Here is a 26255-nt window from a genome sequence, read left to right as displayed (position 1 = left end):
GTTATAAGAGAAACAGTGTATAGCAAAAGGAGCACTTTTGGTCGTTCTCCCCCCGCTCTCGTCCCAACCTTTGGAAAAGACGAGATCATAGATTTCTCTACTGTTTCTAATTGGTAGTGAAATCTGGAGGATCAAGGCGGGCTGTAGGGCCAAGTTTAAACTCTAAATATGTGCTCAGTAAAATCCGTTGTTAAGGAAAAGTCAGGGCGTCAAACACTTGGAACTAAAACCAAACCTCTCCCAGTACTAGAAAATATCCACAGCACTCCTTCCAGTTGTTAATCTCCGAAAACAACAAAATCCAGGCTCACGGTCGGTGCACTATTCTGTACTTCGAAAGTGTGCCCTCAGGGCGGCCCAAAACAGAACATACACTAATTCCGGGAGAAAGCATGGTACATTCCAACTTTTCCATTCTCGTTACTTTCACTGAAACAACGAGAACCATCACCATGTGTACGCTGAATCACACCATTTGTATGCTGCACACAGTGGATAAGGCTCGAAAAACACAGAACGTAAACCTTTCTCCACGCGCCAGGAACCGAGGTGACGCAACAAGCAGCCAACAACCCTCACCTACAATGGGAACAGACGTCCACGAAAGTCTCATTTCCCGACCACCGAGGGTCGATACCACAGAGACTACACCTCCCAGCATGCAACGCGGACACATACCCAGCGGCGGCGCGGTTGAACCGGTGCATGCAGGGAAGGGGAGTTTCCTCTCTGAACTACTTGGAGGAGTTTCCTCTCGATAGATAAGCGTAACGCCGCTCACACTCTTGGACTCGTGAGGGGCGAGACCAGATATGGAGACCCTCACATTAGTGACTTCTTCCCAATCCTAGTCGGGTTCTTCTACTGCAGAGTAACGTTGGGAACGAGCAAAAAATAATTTCTTTATGGTCTTCCGTTTCCGGTTAGCTTGTTGCCTTGGTAACTAAAACGCACAACCGCCGTAGCGGTTATGGCGGGGCTGGGCAATACGCAGATCCCCGACGGAGAGTTCACCGCGGTCGTGTACCGGCTCATCCGGGATAACCGCTACGCCGAGGCGGCGCAGCTGCTGGGCGGAGAGCTCCAGCGGAGCCCGAGGAGCCGCGCAGGCCTGTCGCTGCTGGGCTACTGCTACTACCGCCTACAGGAGTTCTCGCTGGCCGCCGAGTGCTATGAGCAGCTGAGCCAGCTGCACCCGGAACTGGAGCAGTACCGCCTGTACCAGGCCCAAGCCCTATACAAGGCCTGCCTTTATCCAGAGGCCACCCGGGTCGCCTTCCTGCTCTCGGACAACCCCGCCTACCACAGCCGGGTCCTCCGTCTACAAGCCGCTATCAAGTACAGCGAGGGCGATCTGCCTGGGGCCAGGAGCCTGGTGGAGCAGCTACTGAATGGGGAAGGGGGAGAAGACGGTGGGGGCGAGAACGAGCCCGATGGCCAGGTCAACCTGGGTTGTTTACTCTACAAGGAGGGTCAGTATGAAGCTGCATGTTCCAAGTTCTTTGCAGCCCTTCAGGCCTCGGGCTACCAGCCTGACCTTTCCTACAACCTGGCCTTGGCCTATTACAGCAGTCGGAGATATGCCCCGGCGCTGAAGCATATCGCCGACATTGTTGAGCGTGGCATCCGCCAGCACCCGGAGCTAGGTGTGGGCATGACCACCGAGGGCATTGATGTTCGCAGTGTTGGCAACACGTTAGTGCTTCACCAGACTGCTCTGGTGGAAGCCTTCAACCTAAAGGCAGCCATAGAATACCAACTGAGAAACTATGAGGCGGCCCAGGAAGCTCTCACTGACATGCCACCCAGGGCAGAGGAAGAGTTAGACCCCGTGACCCTGCACAACCAGGCGCTAATGAACATGGATGCCAGACCTACAGAAGGGTTTGAGAAGCTACAGTTTTTGCTCCAACAGAACCCCTTTCCCCCAGAGACCTTTGGCAACCTGTTGCTGCTCTACTGTAAATATGAGTACTTTGGCCTGGCAGCAGATGTCCTGGCAGAAAATGCTCATTTGACTTATAAATTCCTCACACCCTATCTCTATGACTTCTTGGATGCCATGATCACTTGCCAGACAGCTCCTGAAGAGGCGTTCATTAAACTTGATGGGCTAGCAGGGATGCTGACTGAGCAGCTCCGGAAACTCACCATAGAAGTGCAGGAAGCAAGACACAATAGAGATGATGAAGCTGTAAAAAGGGCAGTGAATGATTATGATGACATCTTGGAGAAGTATATTCCCGTGTTGATGGCCCAGGCAAAAATCTACTGGAACCTTGAAAATTATCCAATGGTGGAAAAGATCTTCCGCAAATCTGTGGAATTCTGCAATGACCATGATGTGTGGAAGCTGAATGTGGCTCATGTCCTGTTCATGCAGGAAAACAAATACAAAGAAGCCATTGGTTTTTATGAGCCCATAGTCAAGAAGCATTATGACAACATCCTGAATGTCAGTGCTATTGTATTGGCTAACCTCTGTGTTTCATACATTATGACAAGTCAGAATGAAGAAGCTGAGGAATTGATGAGGAAGATTGAGAAGGAGGAAGAGCAGCTCTCCTATGATGATCCAGATAAGAAAATCTACCATCTCTGCATTGTAAATTTGGTGATTGGGACGCTTTACTGTGCCAAAGGAAATTATGACTTTGGGATTTCTCGAGTTATCAAAAGCTTGGAACCTTATCATAAAAAACTGGGAACTGATACCTGGTATTATGCCAAAAGATGTTTCCTGTCCTTATTAGAAAACATGTCAAAACACACAATCATGCTTCGTGATACTGTTGTTGAAGAATGTGTCCAGTTTCTAGAACACTGTGAACTTTATGGCAGGAACGTACCTGCCGTTATTGAACAACCCTTGGAAGAAGAAAGAATGCATACTGGAAAGAATACAGTCACCTACGAATCCAGACAGTTAAAAGCTTTGATTTATGAGATTATAGGATGGAATATGTAGTCATGTCTTATATTAGCTTTTATCATAATGTCTTTATATATGGATTTTATATTGTTTTATCTATATTTAGCTATTGGCATCTTTGTTACATGTTGAACTTTGTACACTTTAAAATTATAATAAAAATACCTTTTTAAAAAATCTTTACTAAGTGAAATATAAGAATTTGACACCTAGATTAATGAAAAACTGAATGGGGTCAATATTAGAATTTGGAGTGCCTATGTTCCCTCTTCTTTGTAATCATTTGTGCTTTGTTGTATTTTGAGAGTCCTCTGAACAAGGTTTACAGTACATAGGGACTTTTAGCACTATCGAGCCTAGAACTCAGTGATTAATGTATAGAATTTCTAGGCTTTAAACAATAATTTTCAGGGTTGCATGTTCTATTCTCACAATTTACCCTCATAATTATATTAATTTGTAATGCATTCATTTTACGTAGAGTTATGGATGTTTTGTTACAGGGTTTTTCAGTATAGGTGTAATGCTTTAACCAAAATTACTTAGGTTATGTTTTCATTTTTTGTTCAAGATTCAGTGGGAAATCTTGTGCTCTTAACAGAATTATGGTGCTATGTTGTAGAGACAATAAACAATTGTACAAAAAATTTTATATTTTTTTGTTTCATTTGTTAATAATTTGAATACATGAACAAGATAGATATACTGTTACTTTTCTAATTCTGGTCTCACTTATCTCTATCAGTGACTAATAGAAGAGGTACCCTGAGAACTCAGTTCTTAATTCTACTTTTGTGTTTGCAACTTAGGATATGTTAATGCTGGAGTTGTTTGCATATTGTAGCCTCTCACATAAGGAAAAATTTACACTATTCCCATTACCCCACCAAACTTCTGCCTACGTCACAGATGAAAAAGTTAATTCTCAAACCTTATCTGGTAGATTCATAACACTAGTTTCATGCACACAACCCTCCCAATGAGAATCCCACTCATTCTGCTTAGGTGTTTGCTGTACCACATAAGATCTTTATAATTTGTTTCCCCACCCCTATTCTCTCCATAAATTTGTCAACCCCAACCTGACCGGGCTTAGAAAAAACAAAAGTATTAGGTTGAATTATATGAAACCATTGATTTTGAAAGTTTTTGACCTATAGAACTAGCAATTTCTTGTAGTTCGAATAGTTTTCTACTGAAAGTTAGTGAACCCTTGCAATAACGATATGATTTTTTTTCCTTCAAGAAGAAATCACTTAGTCACATAGGTATCCAGATGAAGTATGCTCAGCATAAATCCTCTGTAACATGACCTCCTGAGTGCTCAAATTCTATTAGACCTATCAGAAATTTTCACCTAGTGTGAAGTCCAATGTTCTTGAATTTATAGCATTTTAATTTGAAGCTGATATCATTTACTATTGATATTTGGCCCCATATTCGGAGGACAATCAGTGTTTAATGACCTCTTCAGTACATCCCATTGCACAATTATGTCTCTGGGAAGTGTTCTTTGTTTAACAACTTTTGTACTAAAAGTGTTGCTGCCTCCTTGCACAGTAGTTCTGTGCCCCTCTCAATATTCACAGCCCCTTAAGAGTTGGAAAGTAAACGAACCGAAATCTTATTTTCAACAGCCATGTTAAACTTCTGATATTTTCTGCACATTTCCTCTAAAGTTTTTTCTTAAAAAAAAAATAAAAAAGGCATAAAAGTGTAACATTAACCATCCAAAAGTAAATGTTTTCCAGATTCTCTTTTGCAAATAGCCCAGCCTTTATTCAGCCACACTCTATTTACCCAGGTGCTCTGTGTTTTTGTTTTGCATGGATGTGTAATTTAGCTTTTCAGAACATAAAAAGCTTTTCAGAACAGTTTTTAACCCCTTGCCGCTGGGCAGTTGGGATTTCCTGGTGAGTAATGCATCAGGAAGTCCTGACTGCTCCTTCCACTGAGTAAAGGAATAAAGGTCAATCATGGCATTTGTCCCCTTCCTTACTCTGGCTCTCCAGAGAGGCACCCACCGGGATTGATAGATTGCTGCCTTAGTGACAGCAAAGACTCAAGAACCACACCGTCAGAGCACTGGAGGAGACTGGGAAGGGTGAGAGCATTCCTAACTCCATAGGCACTTATTGTCCTTTATTCTTAGGATATGCTTCTTTTAAACTCTCCTTCAAAGTACTCAGCTCTGCTTATTGATGCTAACAGGCAAATGACTTTACAATGAGTCCATATTTTGCCATTTGAATGAAAGCTTTCATTCCTAAAGCTCTGATGAAAAGCTTTGTTCTATGCTCCTAGGACATTATGTACTCAGTGCTAAAAGCACTTTTCACAAGAAAGATTTCCCTATACTTCTAGAGCTTTTATTCCTTTAAAATTTCTTCATAATATCTGCATAGCATATTTTAAATGGATCAAATATTAAATCCAGCATTTCATAATATTAGTCATTAGTCAACACCTTGTTTCCACGTGTTCAGAATATAAGCAAGTGTTTTTACATAAGTAGTTATTTTCATTTTCTCAGACACAAACAAGAACTTGATCTTTCTGTGCAAAACAACCAAGCAGACTCCTTTGATCAATGACATGACACACCTGCCAAAGGACTCATATTCTTCATGACAACCCCTTTTGAATTTAGCCTCAGCTGTGGCACAAATGTTCACACTAATGTCATTTGTGAAGGTCAGGTGTACAGTGGCTAACCCTGACCCATTCATGAGAAGCAGACAACCGGGAATTGGAAAAACTGTATGGGGATAGAGGTGGGTCATCGGGCAATGAGACAGCTGTCATCATAGGAGATGACCCTCCCTCCAAAGGGCTGATGGCTTCTCAGAGTTCAGAGGAGCCCCTCAGATGGAATCCATAAAGAATTATCAGTGATATGTTTGGTCCAAGGTTAGAACAGTTTGTTTCTAGGAGGCTAAGGGCTAGATGCCCAAATGAATAAGCTTACTAAGAAATGTGAGATAAATGGGTAAATGGCTTGGAGGGGAAGCTTTAAGGGAGTAACTTTCTGATTCCTCTGCCTTATACTTTGCTTGGGCCCATTTCCACAGAGGGTTAGCAGTGCTGGAAGTCTGTCCAGGTAAGCAGGGTGTGGCTATCTAAACTACCCAATTTTAAAAGGATAACATCACCAAAGAAAGTTTTTCCATTTCAGGTGACCATCATCATTTTCTAATATATTTTTTTTTTTGGTCTTAGGTTCCTTAATCTGTCTTTTTCTTAATTACTACGGTTATCTGGAAATGTCTGGGAGGTTGGGATATCTTGAGGGTATTCTCTGCCACACTGATTAGCTTCCTAGCAATAGTGTGACTTGCAGCTCACTAACCACCATTCACTAACTGCTTCTTAGCCCTTGTTGAGCTACCACTGTACTTAAAATAGCATTTTTTTTTCGGATTTACTTATTGGGCTCTACCCTTACTATTAGTCGAACAGCACATTTTGTGATGAGCCAGTAACTCTGGATTCTTGGTTGTCCAACCACATAATTACCATGACTGTAACAACCAGATCTTAAATTTATACTTTTATTTTAGCTATAAAATATATGCAACTTTTTAGAGTCCCCTAATGTAGCTCAAATCCTTCAGCAGCAACCTTAATTCTTAAGTTAGCAGTTTCAAGAAACTGTGACTTTCCAAAGAATCTAGATTGGCTTTACGTTATATTAAACCATCTTTTTAATCTTAAACAGTCCTTTCAATTTCCAGTCTCTCTATAGAAAGATGTATAACTTATAGTAGGTTATTCCTACATTTTTAAGTGCAGCTCAAAAGGATACAATATTAAAGTTATAAAAATGCAAATTTATTAAGTCTATCAAATTCAACATTTCCTTTTATGAGTTTCATATTAAACCTATAAATGTATCAATGGATTAAACATTTACAGAGAAAGACAGCAATTGAGACAAAAGGCTTCCTGGTATTTCTGTGGCATGTAGTCATAAAAACTGCAGCTTCCACTCCGTAGTTAGGAGATTCAATTTCCTTACTTGTACCCTTCTCTAGAGGGCAGTGACTAATAATCTAAAAAGCAGAAATTCTGTATACATCAGACCAACTACAGAGCATAAGCAGCCTAGAGCAGTGAAGCAGCCATCACAGAGGCACTCGATTTAGTCAGATCTGGCTCCATATCTCAGCAATGCCACCACCTAGGTCCCAACAGGGAGTTTTACTCAACCTTGCTAAACCTCAGTTGTTACCTGTAAAAAGGGGATGATACACTCATTTTACAGTTATTGTGAAAACGATCATCACTTCTTGTCTAGGGTTAAGTGCCCAGCAAAGTGTCTGGCTAATAAAGGGTGAATGTAAATCATTAATGCAACGATCAATTCTAGGGTAATGTTCAGCAAAAATACATACACTCAATCAGAATTACTGAGACCAAGTTAGAAGGGACTTCAGAGATTTTCATGTGACAAAAGGTTAGGTTCAAATAGGTAAAGTGACTTTAGTTGGTAGGAAAGTGGAGCACACACAAAATTTCCAGAATATAACTCTTTCCGGTGTTCTGACTTTAGAACTCCATCTTCTCCTATTTTATAGCTTAACTGACAAATTTCAGTCATTTTAAAAAAAGTATCTGCTCAGCTCTAATGTGGGCACAGATGAGGTACAAAGGATGTGATGAACTATGCAAGAACAGATTTCAGAGACTGTCCATCAGCCAATACTAGGCCCCACCAACAGATCACATTGGCAAATGCGGCAGAAGATGGGCTTGTAAGTATACTGAAAAGAGAAATGCCGAGGTGAACACAGGCAAAAGGAAATATGATGGCAGTGAGACCTCATTTGTTTTTCTGAGAGTAGCAAAGGAAATCTGGCAGCTGACAATGTTAAACTAAGTAAACATAATTGCATGTTTAATGTTTGTCTGGCATAAATGTTGATTCATTGGAAAAGGGCCTATTTGTTGGCAAAATGTAAAAATATGGGGTAGACAACAGCATGTCAAGTGGAAGTGTAGCTGTCTGAACTCTGATTTTTCATGGATGTGTTATCAGGCAAGCTCTTGTGTACTACTCACATCTGCCTTTACTTATATGAGAACCCAGGCAGATAGTACATGTCTCAGTTCTACTGATGATCGTAAGCTGGATGGGACAAAAAATGTTCTGGATAAGAGTAAAGATTCTAATACTTTCAAAAGCTGGAATTATATCCAGTAAGGCATAAATTTTAGTGAGGGTAAGTATAAGTAATGAGGCTTTAAAAAACCGGCCTCCAGGGAGATGTGGACAAAATGGTACATGCAGAAAAAGTAAGACTTGTTAAATTCAAGTTCAATGTAAAGTGACAGTGCAACGTCTACCAAAAGTGCATTTAGTAGTGAGTAGAACAAGGAAATCATTAGTACTGCTCTGGAATATTCAGGCTGACACCTGAACTTTAAGAAAGAGATTAGGTTGGTGAAGGATCTAGAACTCACAGGAGCAAAAGCTGACAGGTGAAGATCTGAGAGAACATGAGCTGTCTTTAAATACCTGAAGAGCTGCCCTCCAGTAGAGCAACCAGACAAGTCTTCATGACTACAGAAGACCGAAGTTACATTAATGGATAGAAAAGGGAGACACAAGCACAAACCTCTTAATACTTGAAAATTTCAGAACTTGAAAAAGGTCCTGGAAAGACAATCAATTCCTATCTGGTCACAAAAAAATGTTCAAGACTGGTTATCTGTTTACGACATGGGGGATGGGGGGAGGTTAGTTAGTAGCAATCTTATGTTTGGGAAAGAATAAGATGATTTCTAAGGTTCATTCAGTCTGAGCTTATACAAGCCAGCTGGAAAATTGCCTTAACTGAATAATGAGTTAAAATCTTAGTGTGGCAAGTGATTATTGAAATGTATCAAGTAAAACTGAGTTCAACAGGTCTGACTCTGTCATTCCAGAGCCTAGAGAGCTACAACCTTCCCTCCAGTGTGGGAGCCATAGGCAGGGACAAAATCAGAACCTATGCATATGTCTTTCACTACTAGAGAGACTATTCATGGGTAGAGACCGTATCCTATTCATTCTCAGAGTTAGCATGATGCTGTCAACAAAGGTTAAATGGAATCAACACAAAATAAGCAAAAATTCCTGTAACAATGGTTTTGGTATTGTTTTATTTTTTCCCCAGCACATCATAAAAATCACACATCGGCATTTGCTTATAGAACAGTATAGTCTAGGAAAAGCAATAACAGGAGAATCCAAACATACACTGAAAGCACAATAGATAGACAACGTGTTGAGCCCTTTTGGAAAACAGTATGGCTCAGTCTGAATTGACAAAGCTATCCTGGAATCTCTCAGGAATTTTCCTTCCTACTACATATCCACTTTTCTACTATAAATGTAAAGAGAAGAATTGTTTGTATGCATTAGTTACAGCAGTATAATGGCTTACATACAAGTGCCTACCCACATGTAGTTCTCAAAAGATTACTACAGTACTGGCAGGAATATGCACTGCCTTGGAGGAAGACTCGGGATATTATTCAAGTCAAGTTGTATCAGAGCCAAAAAATTTCACAGGCTTAGCAAAAAAGGACAAAAATTAAGAAATATAACCTACACATATTTCTCATAAGATTTATCATTGTCCAGGAACAGAAATATTCATTATTCTGAAGGCACCATCACACAAAAAGGACTAACACACCACATAAGGAATAGAAACCCCCCACACAGGCTCTGCTCCTCAGGGAGCTGTGTGAGCAAACATCCAAAAGCACATAGTGGGTGTCTCAAGGACTTAGTATGACACACCCAACGAGCCACACCTTAGGGCTACTAAGATGGAACAGTAGGAATGAAAAAGTATGAAAGTACACATAAATCCCACTGGCTGAATAGACAGATGTATATGGGAGTAGAAGTTAAATATGTTAGAACTGGTGATCCAAACCAACACTGTAGAAAGGATTTTCAGTGTTTCTACATACAGCTACTTAATTCCTGACATGTTGTTGAAGAGGAATAGCCTTGAACTGTCGAACTAAACAAACTGTCTGTAAAGACTATATCCTCTCCTACTCATTTTAAATAATGGCTATTTCATGAAAAAAAAAAAAAAAATCCCAACAAGGCACTGTGATCTTTTGGGGATATTCTTTAAGTAGCTCAAAAGATAATTATTCATAGAAACTGTATATCACCAGTACAAGGATTTCATGTCTTTTCAGATACGTGAACAAGATTTCTTTAAGGGTTAAACAACATGTTTTATAAGATTCTCATGTTGTTCATAAAAAACAATGCCAACAATAAGATGCCTTAAAAACAAATATATGCTGCTTAGAAATCCACACTAAAACATTTTTTTTCCTTCTCTCAGATTTGAAAGTTGTCTTTAAAAAATGTTCTTAATGATACTTAATGTATTCTTTTTTTTCTTTGTGGAAAAAAAAAAGTATAAAATAATCTCCTATGAGAACCAAAAAAGGAAACTGTCACGGTCACAGAACTAAAGTTACTTAATTCTGCGATGGTTCTTTGGCATGAGTGACTATGATATATATCAGTGGTCCTTATGCACGTTTGTTAAGGATTTGTTGTGGTTAGAAGAGCACAAGAGAGCTCTTTCTTTGAGGACCTTCCAAGGTTCAGATGGGACTGCTTTAGGTTCACAGGAGACCAAACACCTCCTATGGATATAATCTTGATTTAAAAAATAATTCGAGTGATAAAACCCAGTTAATAATATACTCAGCTATAAATCCAAAGAGATTTAGTTATATTTAGGTTATACTTGATTATGCTTCAATAATAAAATTATAAAAATTTTGTTTGCAAATCAGTGAAAATATGAAGATGAAAAACTAAAATTGAAAGAGAAACTCATGTGCAAACAGAAAAACGAACAGCTTCATATTCCCCTTGAAGAAAAAAAAACTCTTAGACTCAGGTCCATTTTATTAATAATATAAGTTTCTATAACCTGCTGATGTTACAAGTAGTTATACAGATAAATTTTACACTGAAGACACTGTTTGAGACACTGTTTGGCTTAAGGAGCAGAAAGCTGAGTAGCTTACATCCTTCATATCAGACACATTTCCATAGTAAAAAAATCTTTTATACTTTCTGGATTTTAGCATCAAAACATGTTGTTTCCCTTTTAGGAAACTGAAATTAATAAGAATTAAATGAATATATTGACATGTGGCTCATCTGGGAACAGAAAGCCTTGAGCAAAGCCAAGTCTCCACAACTTATAAAGCCAAAAGCAGTTCTGGATTTTCAATCCTAAACTGGCATTTGTTATCTTCGGCTTTTCTCTCACTATAGGCTAAACTCTAATTAAAATCAAAGTTGCTAAACAGTAAGTGGTAAACAAAAAGCTATTAAAGCTGTCTTTAACTCTTGTATTAGTGCTTCTTAAAATGTAGATATGCTTTCCACAGCATTCTATTTTGGCTGCCTCAAGCACCAGCACATGCAGTTTGTGAATCAATCAATCCATAATAAATAACCATTTGTAGTCTATATTTATATAGAATGGATGCTCAACAAACCAAGCCCAGAGGTCATATGCTTCAGCTTGGGATTTTAGGGCTTCTCTGATCACTATAGTTAAGAAGCCGTAGTTGTAAAAGAATATAACAAAGGAAAATCTCTGGAGCCAAGATTCAGGAAGACATTTTCAAAACTGCAAGCTAGAAGTTAGTCGTTACTAAGAGAATATTCTGAAAAAGAGGTTTCCTTGTGACCATCTGTATCTGGTACAGTACACACACTGATGGAAGCTCATCCTTTACTGCACTTTAGTTTTCCAAAATACATCAACACAACTATGCATACTAGAAGGCTTCCAGCATCGCAAATAACTTTTAAGTAACAGTACTATAATATGTAAGCATTTAGGAAGAAAACTCTCAACTTCTCAGAAGAGGAAAGAATTTAATCCTCTTTGTGGTAAAATAATGGGTACAGTAAACATGTGGCTTTTACAATTTTTACTAAAAAAGCTGAAGTTACTCAGCATAAGACTAAATTCATTTATGCACTGTAAATTGCACCAAACATTAAGGCAACAGTTACTCTAAGGGTCTATAAAGCCTGTTTATACTGAGTCTTTAGTAATCAATGCCATTTCTCACTAGCAGCAAGTTCCCATTCTCACTAAAACCCCAACCCAAATGTGATATCAAATAAAATATTAGAAATATGACTACTTTAAGAAAGACGAGTCAGTGTTATGCAGTACTGAAAACCAAATAGGCTACCACATTTTAAAATTTTAAATAAACTTATTTGAAATTGTTAAGAAGTCTCACATAAACAATGTTCTCCAAGCTTTTACTTTTATGAGGCCATTTTCAGCTAGTTCAGAAATACGAGGCAAGGTTAAGTGCTTCTGTGCATATTCAAGAACTCAGCTCATAGACACTAAGAATATGCCTAGGTACCTCTCAGAAGCAGGTGGTGAAAGTGGGGGAAAGGCTTTCAGAGCGAAATAGCACTGATGAGTGTTCATGTGTTTAAAATGATCCCTGTAGAAATGATTCCAAATACAAAATGTATTCATCACTATAAAATCAAGATTGGGGAGTCCTGCATACGTAGGAGAAGAAAAACAAAGACACAAAACACTAATTTCCACAAGGTTCATGTAGAAGAGTGAACACAACAATTTCAGGTGTTACATTTATAGTTTCCTAATATCAAATACTAATTTCGGAAGCTGTTGAAATCTGAACTCCCTGGGAAAGAATGTTATAACAATCACATGCAAAAAAATAAATCTGCTTATGAATCTGTAAGTTTTATTTTTAAAAAATTACTCAGAAACATGTATACACTCCAGTGAGGTGTTAGTACCATATTAAATTTTACATTTTGATCACCAATTAGAGAAATTATCTTCATGGATAGATACATTTTATGAAGCTGAGATTTTTATAATTCTAGAGGCAAGTGTAATTTCTTCATCAGGCATCCAATTATGTCAAATATCAAGAGCTTTAAGCAAAGGTCTGCTAGAAATTTTATAATTAAAAATGAAACACCAATGAATAAATCAATACTTAGTTTTTGTTGTTAAACATACTTAATTTTGATTTGCTTACAGATTTAAGTTTATTAGTTTGAGGCCAATTTTATTAGTTAAAATTATCATTTTGAAGTTTTAAAAATATTTTGTCGATTTAAAATTTTTACTTTTCTGGTTAAGGCTACTTCAGATACGAAACATATCAAACTGCCCAAAAATACTTTGGAGCTGTTGCTACATAGACAGTGTGTCCTTTTACAGGATCATCTGCATTTTGACTTACATTATCTGAACAAATATTAATTTTAAAAAATTATCAAAAGTTAGGCATTACATTAGGAAAAGAATCCATCTCAAAATGTGAATCATGAACCTTGACAGACAGTGATTCAAAGTAATTGTTTCACTTATTTTAATATCCAGGTTTCAATGTAAAAATGTTTGCTAAATGTAATTAATATTCTCCCTACAATTTAAGAAATATGATATCTCGAACTTCTGATTATGCTACGTGTAGTAATACATTACAGTTTTTTAAAATTTAGGTTAAACCAGTAATTCAAAAAAGGCATTAAACCATTATTAAAAACTAAATTGAAACTTTACTTTTATATAAAAATTTATCATATTGTTTGGGTTAATTTAAAAAAAAATTATCATTGAAACTGTTCTTTTAGCCAAACAATTCTTTGAACTGGAGACATTAAGTGTAAGGAGTCTTCCTTCTTCTCTCCTGTTGCAGCTTCTTCTGCCGCTCAGCAACAAGAATGGGAAAGCAGAAACGTTAGAATTGTGTGTGTGAATAAAGGCATTCATTTCCTGGTAAACCTGTTCTTCCCATACAATGAGTGATAAGTCAGCTTTTCTTATAAAACATAGTATGGCAACAATAGGTTATCTCGGTGATACAAATACAACTCATACTTGAATAGAAACTGAAACATGGAGAACAAAAATGTGTCCCGTAACAGAATAAATTGTATACTGATGATTTGAGGTTTTATAACTGTGTATTAATTTCAAAAGAAAAGGTAGGCCAAGCACCTTACATGACTGAAAGCATCCTAAATAACAGGCTGCCTACACTGTTTCATGAGTAATCCTCTTAACAGCCTACTCACACTAGAATGCAATCTTAAAAAAACATACATGTCTATCACTCTTCAGTGAAATCCTCCTCTAGATATCTGCTTCCCAGAAACATTCTTTTAAAAAGAGACTTGAGAAGCAATAGATGACACCAAAATCTGCCTTTGTTCCCAAGAGGAAGTATCAATACAAAACAGCTGGCAGCATCTTCCTCTGAAATAACAACTGGCAGCCTTGTGCAGCCTGACTAAAATTTGAAATGACAACCAGTTGGCTGTAAACCGATATACCTACAATGAGAGAGATTTAGGAATACCATCTGTTAACTGATAAATGTATAAACAAAACAAACTACAGAATGAAACAAACATGTTAAACCAACTAACAAATATAGCCAAAATACAGTCATGATATAAATGATTACTGATATAACAAAGTCGAAGACTTTTTTTTTTTAAAAAGTAACATTTTTTCATAACAATAGTAATGTATTTATAAAAGGTTTCTGTTTCCAAAGATGTTATTGGGGTCCACATATTCCTTGACAGATTTCAGCATCCCAAAGCCGACATCAGAGATACTTTCCTTTAGCCATTGCTTCCGTAACTTGCCCACTGGAAAAACAAAATCAAAAGTGCTTCAGTATACACTGTGATGCTGGGAACCAATCAATCTTGTGACCATGAATGAACAAACACTGTGTGATAAATGCTTTTATTCAAAAATGAGAAATGTTTTGCTTTATTTGATTTATTGAGCCCACCAGACTATCAAGCTCATTAAGTCCAATGTATTCCCAGGGGAAGCCTATGCTCCACAGTGACTCCTTTTTCTGTAAACTATGAAATGGAGATGAAGAAAAGCTTGGACTCAGATTATGGCCCATTTTACAAATAACAAAATGAGAAAAACGTGCATTTCAAAAGACCTCACCTCCTGTCTCAGCTACCAAAACAGTCAAAGTTTCAGAGAAAATAAAGTTAACTTGAGAAAAATATCATATCTACGTTAATTTGTTGGGTATACTATAGCAATAATGACAGGATACATATCCATAAAATATTTCAAAGAGAACAAAAGTTTTAAAAAATTTAGACAACCTGAACCTTGGGTTTAAGAAAACAATCTGGTTATGAAGTTTACCATTTGCATTTTCTTTTCATATTACTTTTAAATAAATTTGCATGTTTTCAAATAATGGTTACTCTATTTCCTATTTTCCCCCCTAGAATTAGAGATTCTTTTAGGCAGTAAATAAATCAAATATCTAATCCATCTTAAACTTAATCTTCTACTTTTATACACTGCATGTTCCCTTTCTTTGTTCTAGGTCTTGCTATTTTTTTTCTGAGAATAATGAAGTAATATAATGGCTAACAGCATAAATTATACCTTAAAAAGCACTCAATGAAAAACAAAACCTTTTCTAAGTAGAACTTTTACAAGAAATGATGTGTACTTAATCCTTAAAAGAATCCTGCAAAGTTGACTTGCTTTGGCATTAATAAACAAAGCGGTATGCTGACTTATCTGTGGTGAAATGGATAAATCTTTTAATTTACAGATAGAATTATTTGTGGTTAGTACTTTTCAAACATATTATTGTAATAATTGAATTCAAATGGTCATTTTCCACAAATGTTCATTAATGATCCAAAGTCATCAACAGTGATTTAATTGGCCAACCAAAATGGGAAACCTTCTTTCATTAAAGTATTCAGCCTGTCATTCTAAAACGCACTCCCATTTATCAGGCTGCAGTGATACACCATAGCAATTGCCTTTTGGAAACCTGAAATACCATTTCAAGCTCAATTCAAAACATCTTTTGTATCCAGTTCTGCAGGAAACCATCAAATTGTCATTAAAATAATAAATAGTATGATATCTTCAGAAAGCAAAATATTCCTGCTTAACTTCGAGAAATTTAAAAAGAAAAGCACTGCTGGTCTTAAGATGGGGGAAAACGAGGTACAGCAGGAAAAAAGTCTTAAATTCAAAAGAATTTTTGTTTAAAAGAGCTCTAAAACTAGAAGCCAAACAGTACAAATTTCTATGCATGTAATCTCTACCACCTAAAAGATGTTCTACCATGTCCTCCTACTATCTATTTCCCTAAGGGACAACCCACCACAACACTTTGGCCTCAGTTTTCTCACCTGCATATGGATTAAAATCTATAAACTCTTTTCACTTCAAATAGCCTGATTTTTAAGAACTTTAAAAAAGTTACCAATCAGTTGTTTCCAGATTTGCTTCAAAGGATTAAAAAACAAACAAACAAACAAAAACTACTCTGTGAGTGGTACAAGTGGCATTATTATAAGTTACCCACACTGAGGGAGCTCAAGAGAGATGGGTAAAGAGCAGTCAATGCCAGTCTCCACTGTTATCTGTAATATAGTTTCACTGAATGTGTCCTGTGGTTATGGATCTAATTGTCCTGAAAAGACTGCAAACAACTGCTCCAACAAGATGGAGCACATTAGAACCTCAGCAGGATGCCCAAAAGCTAGCTTGTCTGCCTGGTTTTACACCTCTAGTAATAATGCAATTCCACAAGGAACTGAACCATCATTTGAGAAGCCACCCAACAGCCATTGCATATTTAATGAAGTCACTCACCAAGCGCCAGAAAACAGAAGGTGCTCGGAGTGCATCATTAGTTCTGTCAGAAGGGTAATTTACACATCTATCTTGTCAAATTTTCTATGGTTTATACTTTTACAATAATCAATCTAACATACATTTGATTAGTGAACTAGAAAGTAAAAAAAAAAAAGCAGTACAGGCAGCATAGCCGTGGCCCCTCATAAACATATTTAATGAAAGAATTTAACCCCTTCTTAGCAGAGGTCTGTGAGCTTCTGTCAGTGATAACAGAATTTGAACTGAGGTCAGAAATCATGGCTTATGCGATAAAGGCACTAGGAATCTTTTTGGTTTTGCTTAATAATTTAAGTCAACTACATTGTAAGTGTACGAACATAAAGCACAATATAAGTAAAAACATTCAATGAGTCTGTAATAAGGCAATTATTGGAAATAGTCTTCATAAAATTCTAGAGAATCTTCTCTGGCTGTCTCAGATGAACTGATAAATTAAAATACAAAATATATCAAAAACACCAAAGGCCCTAATCTCAAAGAAGCATCACACTTCAAAGCAGAAGATTTTAATTCTAGAGCTAACCCACGATAATAATAGTGATGATGCCATTTGGACAATCTTCATTTGCACTGTTAGGCAGTGAGGAATTAGATGACTATACTGGTCTGGACACATGTAACACACGTACGCACAACTATATCATAGCTGCTTAAACATTTGTAGAGCTCATTTCAGAAATAGAAATGATATTCTGTCCTTTACGAAGCATGCCATAGAGGAGGAGGGGGTCAATGGATGAATAAAAACAGCAAAAATAGGTGGCCTAAGACTATTTCAACTTTCCCTGTATGCATAGTTATCTGTGTAAAGGCATGTGTACATTTATACCACATGAAGCTTAATGCTCTTTCCAGATCTGGATTATCTGATGTGGGATATTCATGACTATTGATTCAATCATATTCCTTTAACTTCTGATTCTCTAGAAGTATAAACCTAGCCTGAGAGTCAATGCTAGAGCTACAAAAAAGCCAAATCCAGCACCTCTGAAAACAAGATAGGGATCCTGTATTCTACAATTCATAATTATTCTAAATACATAATGCCCAAAGTACTCAAACCAGGTATTTAAGAGTCTTAGAAGTATTTTTAAAGATACAAAAAACAGAGACCAGCCAAATAGTAAACATTACTGAAAACAAATGGGAAATTATTTATCTGCTTAAATTAAAAGGGGAGTTCACTTTTTTATAATTTAATTTCTAATACTGTATATACAGACTGGGTAAAAAAAGTCTTTTGTGTTCTTCCACAAAATAGTACATTTTTAAAAACTTACTTTGGAATAGAGGAATTGAAGCTTTCAGGGATACATTGAATCATAGGCCCAACAGTCCTCTTTGGATGCCAACAACTCCAAGAAGGAATGAATACATTTTGTAGTATGATCAACACCATAAAAGAATGAACAGACATGTATGCAAGGGAGAGGGTAGGGAAAGTGTTGTGTGTGGACATAGTAGTTAGCCTAGCTGCTAAAAATTATCTGGAACTACTCTTTGTAGTCTAAAGAACTGAAAACTTAGCAAAAACTATCCAATAGTCCTATCTTAAAAGTGATAAATGTAGGTAGGACATGCTATCCAGACTTCTTTATAGCTAAATTTAAAACTTTTTGAATTATGAATTTGATTATAAGGTTAAAAAGACTTATTATATATAGATTTAAAAAACAAATTATGAAATGCACTATACGTTCCAAAGATGACTGAAGCTAAAGCTCAGAAGTAGAATTTAGCCAGGGTAAAAGCATATAACCATTATTACCAACAATTACATTTCGAGAGTTCTAGTTTGAGGATATTGGATACTTTTAGTATTATTCTATAGGTCAGGTTTAAAAAGAAAATCCAGACTTAGCTGCTTGTATCAGTGATCTGAGCATTGACTATGTACTTCAAGATTTAATTGATCTAACTAAACTATTGGTGGATTATGTAAGAAGCTAGTGCTGGAGGGACATCCAACCTCTTGCCAGATGAGGTGCTGGTCCCATGAAACTTGTTAAGTACTGATAAAAACAGAGAAGGACACCAGACAATTTCCACTCTTTGAGGTACCTGGTGATCTGACTGTGATGATGTTTCTTCAGAGGGGGTGAAGGGCCTCAACCTGAAAAGATTTCATTATCTATTTATTTGTGCTATAAAGCATATTTTTGTGTGTTTGATAATGGTGGTGGTATATGCTAAATGCTAGCCGACAGATCTACAATTGAGGAATGCTAACATCCAGCTTTTAAAGTGTATAAAATGGAATTATGACTATCCAAGAGTCTAATTTAATGCTTAGTGGATAAAGTCATGTTTAGTTTCTTTAAGTCATCTGACTTATTTTCTACTAATGAAACTTCTGTTATCAAGATGACATATTCATGGATATCATGGACTTTAGCAAAGCAATTAAAATTTGATACTATAAAATTTTTCTTATTAAATATTTAAAATGTCTATTGCTTTATGCTACGGTTTCATCTGTGCAGTTTATACAATAGCTCTAAGATCTTATAGATCCTTGAATAGGGCCTTAGAGATTATGAAACAGAAAAAGTTTAAATTACCAGGGTAATAACAGATCACAGAGCTGGATTCGATCTGTCTTTCAGAACACAATCATGGGTTAATTCTTCTATAAGGCCCCAAAAGATGTCTTGACACACTTGAAATTTAAACTCAATGGCAATTAATGTTTATACAACAGAGTCAAAAGCAAGTGAATGGGTCAAATAACATGAAATAGATAAGGACAGAAAAGGATAGGAAACATCACGTGTTCCTTGAAGACCAGGGCCATGTTTTATTAGTTTTTGTAGCCCCGTTGCATAACAGTGTATGCAACACAGTGAGTATTCAATAAATGTTAGTTAAAATAAAAAATAAATATTGAACCAGTTATCTGTAAGCTATTTTAGATAAAGGGTAGGGATTCAGATATCTAGAAAAGCAGTCTGGGTTTCCTTAATTTATTTTGGTTACATCTGCTTTGCATTCCTATATTCTGTATTCTGACATCATTTCGTGGATATACTCAGGAGCTATTTTATAGTAGCTAAGATAGAAGATATGCCATGGAACCTAAAACTCTCATTTCTTTCACATATCTAGGACTGTTTGAGCTGTATCAGTGGTTCCCAGGGGAAGGCAATTCTGCCGCCCTCTGGGACAGGTGGTTATCTAGATAATAGAGGCCAGGTATGCTGCTAAACATTGCACAATGCACAGGGCAGCCCCCACAACAAAAAATTATCTAGCTAAAAACATCAACAGTGCCAAGACCAAGAAATCCTGGACTACATGCTTCCTAGGGTCCATCTCCTAAGAGCCCAAACAATTCCCATAAAGGTAACATACCTTCACTGCTATAACCAATTGAATTAGCAGCAACAGGCTTATTGCCATTGAAGGTGACCTTGTTCTAAATTTGAGGCTCTTTTCCAAATTAAGAGACACTCTGGAAAAAGTGGTACAGTAGATAGAAGTTACACTGAGGAAATCAATAATTAATGACAAATATTACTTTAAAAGTTAACTCCTAAAGACTTGAATCTAATGTCTACTGAAAAAACTTTTAAGTCACATTTTCTGGCCATTTTTCTAGCTAATGAGTGAAAAAATATATGAAATAAAGCTTCAGAGCATTGTTCAACAGAACCTTCTGTGACAGAACTGTTCTGTATCTGCACTGTTTAACATAGCAGCCCCCTAGCCACATGTGGATATTAAGCATTTGAAAGATGACTACTGTAAATGAAGAAATGGATTTTTAATTTTACTTAATTTTAATTAATTTAAATAGCCACATGTAGTCTAGTGGCTTCTGTGTTTGACAACACAGAACATTAAAAATAAATTTTACTTAAAGTCACTTTTAACAGATGTTACACTTGGAAATATCTATTAGGAGTAACTGCTAATCACATGAAACTAACTATAAAAAGTTAATTATTCTGTGACAATTTAATAATGTAATACAGGCATTCTTAGACTAACAAACATTTAGTACTTAAAAGAGTCTTGGACATAAAATTTCTGGGAATAAGTGTTCTCTTTAGAGATCCAAGGAGAAGTAATACTATCCAACACACTTATTCTCTCCTGGTGACACTCCTGAGGCAGGAAGCTACTACAGGTAAGAAATGACAAACACAATGCTGTCCCTGCCCTTTTGTCTTAAACTGTGCATCTGTAATTGCATGGGTGGGAAGGCTATATCATGGGATAAACAGATTTGAGAGCTGTATATCCCATGATATAGCTGAAATAGTTAAATGTTCAGCTAAATTATGAGTTAAACTGGCTTTTATAATCAGGTCTTGGGATCTAACTATTTATGACATTGCTTCAGTGGAAAAACATTATAATCAACTTATAAGTTTTATGAAAAAACCAGTTAAAAGAAGAAACCAATGGAGAAAAAATAATTTAAAGGGCAAAACAGACTTTCTGCTACCGTACACTAATCTGATAAAGATTCAAAATTGGAAAGGCTATACTCATCTGGTAGCTATTTAAAGACCAAAATCACAACCAGGATATTGACACTTACATAGTTAAGATATGGAACAGTTCAATCACCACAAGGATCCTTGTGTGGCCTGTTTATAGTCACCTCCTTCCCATACCCGACCCCTGGAAACCACTAATCTGTCTTCTATTTCTATAATCTTGTCACTTAAGAAATGTTAAAGAAATAGAATCATACAATATACAATCTTTTGGGATTGGCTTTTTTTTCACTCAGCATAATTTCCTGGAGATTCATTCAAGTTGTTGCATGCATTAATAGTTCATTTCTTTCTATTGCTAAATAGTATTCTATGGTATGGAAGTACCACTGTTTAGCCATCTACGGTTGTCCCCCTTTACCCACAGGGGACACATTACAAGACCTCCAGTGGAAGTCTGATACCATGACTAGTACCCACCCTTTATATACTATGCTTTTTCCACTTAAAGGAAGCACTTTGGCTTTCCCTTGGCATATCTGGATTGCCAGCATCACTACTTTTATGCTTTGGGCACATTATTAAGTAAAATAAAGGTTATCTGAACACAAGCACTACAATACCAATGCTGTGACAGTCGAACTGATAACTGAGATGGCTACTAAGTGACTAACTGGTGGGTAATGTATACAGTGTGGATAAGCTGGTCAAAGGAATGATTCATATCCTGGGTAGGATGGAGTGGAATGACATGAGATTTAATCATGCTACTCAGAATGGTATAAAATTTAAAACTTGTAAATTGTTTATTTCTGGAATTTTCCATTTAATATTTTCAGACCACGGTTGACTGTGGGTAATTGAAACCTCAGAAAGTGAAACCATGGATAAGCAGAGGGGACTACTATACCAGCTGAAGGACATCTAGGCTACTTGGGGGTATTGTGAGTAAAGCTGATATAACTATTCACATACAGATTTTTGTGTGAACATGTTTTCAGTTCTCTAGGATAAATGCCCAAGAGTGTTACTGTTGGGTAGAATGGCAGTGCATGTTTGATTTTAGAAGAAACAGCCAAACTGTTTACAAAATGATTATACCACTTTACATTTCCACCAGCAAAGTATGATTGATTAGTTTCTCCACATCCTCTCCAATATTTGATACTGTCACTACTTTTTAATTTTAGCTTTCTCATAGGTGTTTCCATTTTACTATTGAGTTCTGAGAATTCTTTATATATTATAGATACAGATTTTGGATATGTGGTTTGCAAGTGTTTTCTCCAACTCTGTAGCTTTATCTTTTTCATCCTCTTAACAGAGTCCTTCACAGAGCACATATTTTCAACTTTGATGAGATCCAATTTATTTTGTTAGAATTACAATTTAATGAATTGTACTTTTGGTGACTAGTTTTAGAGATCTTTGCTTAGCTCTAGGTCCTGAAGATTTTCTCCTTTTTTTTTTTTCTCTAAAAGTTTTATTATGTTTTACATTTAAGTTCATTATCTATTTTGAGTTAATTTTGGTATAAGGTATGAAGTTTAGGTCAAGGTTCCTTTTCTTATTTTTGCCTACAGATGTCCAGTTGCTCCAGCACCATTTGTTGAATAATCTATATACTTCTTCCACTGGATTCCTTTTATACCTTTGTTAAAATCAGTTGGATATAATTGTGTGGATCTATTTCTGTGTCCTCTAGTCTTTCCATTGATTGATGTATCTCTCTTCTAATACCACACAGTCTTGGTTTCTGTAGCTGTTAAGTCTTGAAATCAGGTAGACTGATTCCCATTACTTATTCTTTTTTTCAAAATTGTTTTAGCTGTCTAGTTCCTTTGCTTTACCATATAAATTTAGAATAATCTTTTCTATATCTACTAAAAATCTTGCTGAAAGTTTGATAGGAATTGTATTAGATCAGTCTGGGGAGAACTGACATCTTTACAATGTCCAGTTTTCTACCAATTCATGAACCTTGTCTCTCCATTTATTTAGGTCTTCTTTGATATTTTTTTCATCAGCATTCTGTAATTTTCAAAATATGGTCCTATATATGTTTCATTAGATGTATACCTAAGTATGTACATATTTTGTTAGATTTGTGCCTATTTCATTTTCTTTGGAGCAATTGTAAATGAAATTGTAAATAGTATTTTAAATTTCAGTTTCTATATGTTTGTTAATATATAGAAATGTGACTGATTTTTGCATGTGCTCTTGTATTCTGCAGTCTTCTTGATCTTGTTTTTGTAGATTCGTTGGGATTTTCTATGAAGATAATCATGTCATCTGTTAATAGCGACAGTTTTATTTCTCCCTTCCCAATCTATATGTTTATTTCACAGTACAAGTTTTTAACAAATGGCCTCAGAGCTGATCCTTTGCTCATTTTTTCGAGTAGTCTCTTTTTACTTTTAAAGTTTATGATACTATTAAGAGTCTGTTAAGACCACAGAAAAAGCTAAGAGCAGCTGCCCCAATAATTATTCTCTAATAATAAAAAATAATTTTGGTTAGTTAAAGACACACTATTTAAACTGGTTATATTTAATTGAGACTTTTTACTTCCTGACAAGGACTTTGGTATAATTTTAGCAAATGAACCACTTAAAAACTTAAGTTATAAACTGAAATTAAATACATGGCTGACATAAATTCTGCTGTTTAAACTGACCAGCTCGTCAGTTACCAAAAAAAAAAAAAAAGCGCTATGAAGATTAAGTTAAGCAGGCTTTATATTTCTTATAGCCTCCAGTTCCAGACTACATCTGTTTTCTTTGATACACAAAACCAGAGTTAAAATAGCTCCATTTATCACAGCATGATTGTAGGCAGACAAACCAGCCTGTCTGTTTCCAGATAGTGAAAGCAACTGTTATTAATCACAATTACAGGCCAAACCCTCTAAGAGAAATTGCATCAATATTCTCCCAACCCCCAGCCTTTCTACTCTTGAACTCAAAAATATAGCACTGAGAGTGTCATGACACTGCTTGAAGGTCAGTAAATAAAGATACCACTAAAAGGTAAACTTGAGTTTTAACTTCAGGATGCAAATTAAGGAAAATCTTTTTTACACATAAGGTGAAATCTCAAAAGCTCTATTATTGATTCATTTTAGCAGAACAATTAAACCCACTCAAAATTTATATGGAAAAGTTTCTGTTTTATGAACCTATACTGAATTGCACAGAATATTTGAAATTTATGAATTAGGTGATAAACTTTAAGCAGAAAAGGATTTATGAAAATGGACTTTTTTTTATACAAAATTTTATAGTCAATAGTGTGGAGGAAATTTCTCTTTCATAGAGATTGTAACAGAACTTCCTATAGAGTGAGACCAACTGAAGGTTATGGAAGAAAATATATTAAGACAATTGTTGAATCCTATCCCTTGAATATTGATCTTTTTCAAATAAACTATAACCTTTCTTCAATATTTAGAACAAGGGCTTAAGAATACAAACTACATGCTAGATTTATCAAGGTGATCACTTTGTAAGTTATATAAATGTCTAATCACTCTGTTGTACACCCAAAACTAATATATCGTATGTCGTGTAATTGAAAAAAATTTTTAATTAAAAAAAAAGATTACAAACCATAGTTTCACTTGACACTACTGCTTTTAGTTTTTTTTTAAGCTACTTCTTTTAAGCCCCTAATATATGCAAGACACTTTAGATGCTTTACATACATTATCACATTTGAGTCTTACAATAATCTATGAGGTAGGTGCTATTATTCCCGTTTTGCAGATGGGAACACCTCAGCTCACAGAAGTCATTTCCCTAAGGTCATACTGCTAGTTAAGTACAGAATCAGGAGTCCAATATAGATTTGATTCCCAAGCCTATGCTCTTCCTCTCTGTCTATAAACCTCTCAGACCTTTATTTGTTTTAAGACAAACTTTGAATGGAATCTCACATGCTCAATGCACCAATGGAAGAACACTACGATGGCTGGTGTCACACAGTCATAGGGATAGCACATTATTTTACCCTACTTTTCCACTGAATAACTGACTCTGCTAATATACTTTTCTAGAAATGTTATGAAATAAACTGAGCCCTTCCATGAAAATATGACCCCATATTCAAACGAAGCCTGATTATTAAATGTTTGAAACTAAATTAGCAATGAGGCTAATGCAATTCTAATATGAAAGATTCAGAGCTGTTTGAGAATTTGCAAAACTGTTCCCATTCCGTGAGCACTTATTCACTCACTCAACACATTCATTGAGCATCTACTATGTCAAACAGGCAGTCACTGTTCAGAGACCAGAGAACACAGTGATAAACAAGATAAATTCAGTAACGTCAATGAACTTATTCAAATGAGGAGCACAGAAACTAATAAGAGAACAGGGAAGCCACCTCTAAGAAGGTGACATTTTTATCAGAGATATAAATGAAAGGGAAAGAGCCATGCAAATATCTGAGGGGGAAAACAGGAAAAAGAACATCAGAAAAAAGAGGGAATAAACAGCAAAGTTCTTGAAGGAGAAAGGGAGTTGACATGTCTGAGGCACAGCAGAAAGTTAATACTGCTAGAGGGGAAAACTAATACGAGGTGAGGAGAAAGAGATGGACACACCATATGTATCCTTGAAGGTTCAGTTAGCGGCTTTGGATTTTATTCTGAATATGAAGAGAAAACACTGAATTTTAAAAAGATTACTCTGGCAGCAAGAGAAATAACAGGAGAGGAGCTAGAGTAGAAGCAGCCAGATCAGTTAAGAGGTGACTGCAGTAGTCCCAGTGGGTGTCGTGGTGATGCCTTCTGATATTTGGGAGTCATCAGCATACATATGGTGTTTTAAGTCCTGGGACTGAGGAAATCACTGAGGAAGTGAGTAAACACACGGGAACAAATAAGCTCAGGGCTGAGCCCTGGAGCTTACCAATATATGTCAGTTTAGAAGAGGGAAAGCATCTTCATTTTCCCAGCACATATGAAATATATTTTGTGTTCAGATTTACCTTGTTTCTTTTTCTAAGTAACAGAGGTAACCAGGTACTTTAATTTGTTTCCATGCAGTCATATTTTTGACCACACGGAAAATAAAAATATGAGAAATGACAGAAATA

General features: G+C 36.3%; 2 protein-coding genes across 2 annotated transcripts in view; one reads left to right on the top strand and one right to left on the bottom strand.

The window, feature by feature from the left end:
• Positions 1–721: 721 nt before the first annotated feature.
• On the top strand, positions 722–3584 carry LOC120597086 (tetratricopeptide repeat protein 30B). The gene has a single exon (XM_039855773.1). The coding sequence runs from the start codon at positions 971–973 to the stop codon at positions 2966–2968; it is 1998 nt and encodes a 665-aa protein (XP_039711707.1). The 5' UTR covers positions 722–970; the 3' UTR covers positions 2969–3584.
• A 10859-nt stretch (positions 3585–14443) lies between these two features.
• AGPS (alkylglycerone phosphate synthase) overlaps positions 14444–26255 on the bottom strand; it is a 111796-nt gene continuing 99984 nt past the window's right edge. The window contains 1 exon segment of the mRNA XM_039855771.1: positions 14444–14651. Within this exon segment, the coding sequence (XP_039711705.1) occupies positions 14530–14651 (122 nt within the window). The 3' untranslated portion in view covers positions 14444–14529.

The sequence above is a fragment of the Pteropus medius genome, unplaced genomic scaffold, assembly GCF_902729225.1.
Source record: "Pteropus medius unplaced genomic scaffold, Ma_sr-lr_union100, whole genome shotgun sequence".
Lineage (NCBI taxonomy): Eukaryota > Metazoa > Chordata > Mammalia > Chiroptera > Pteropodidae > Pteropus > Pteropus medius.
This window is presented reverse-complemented; position numbering and strand designations above follow the sequence as displayed.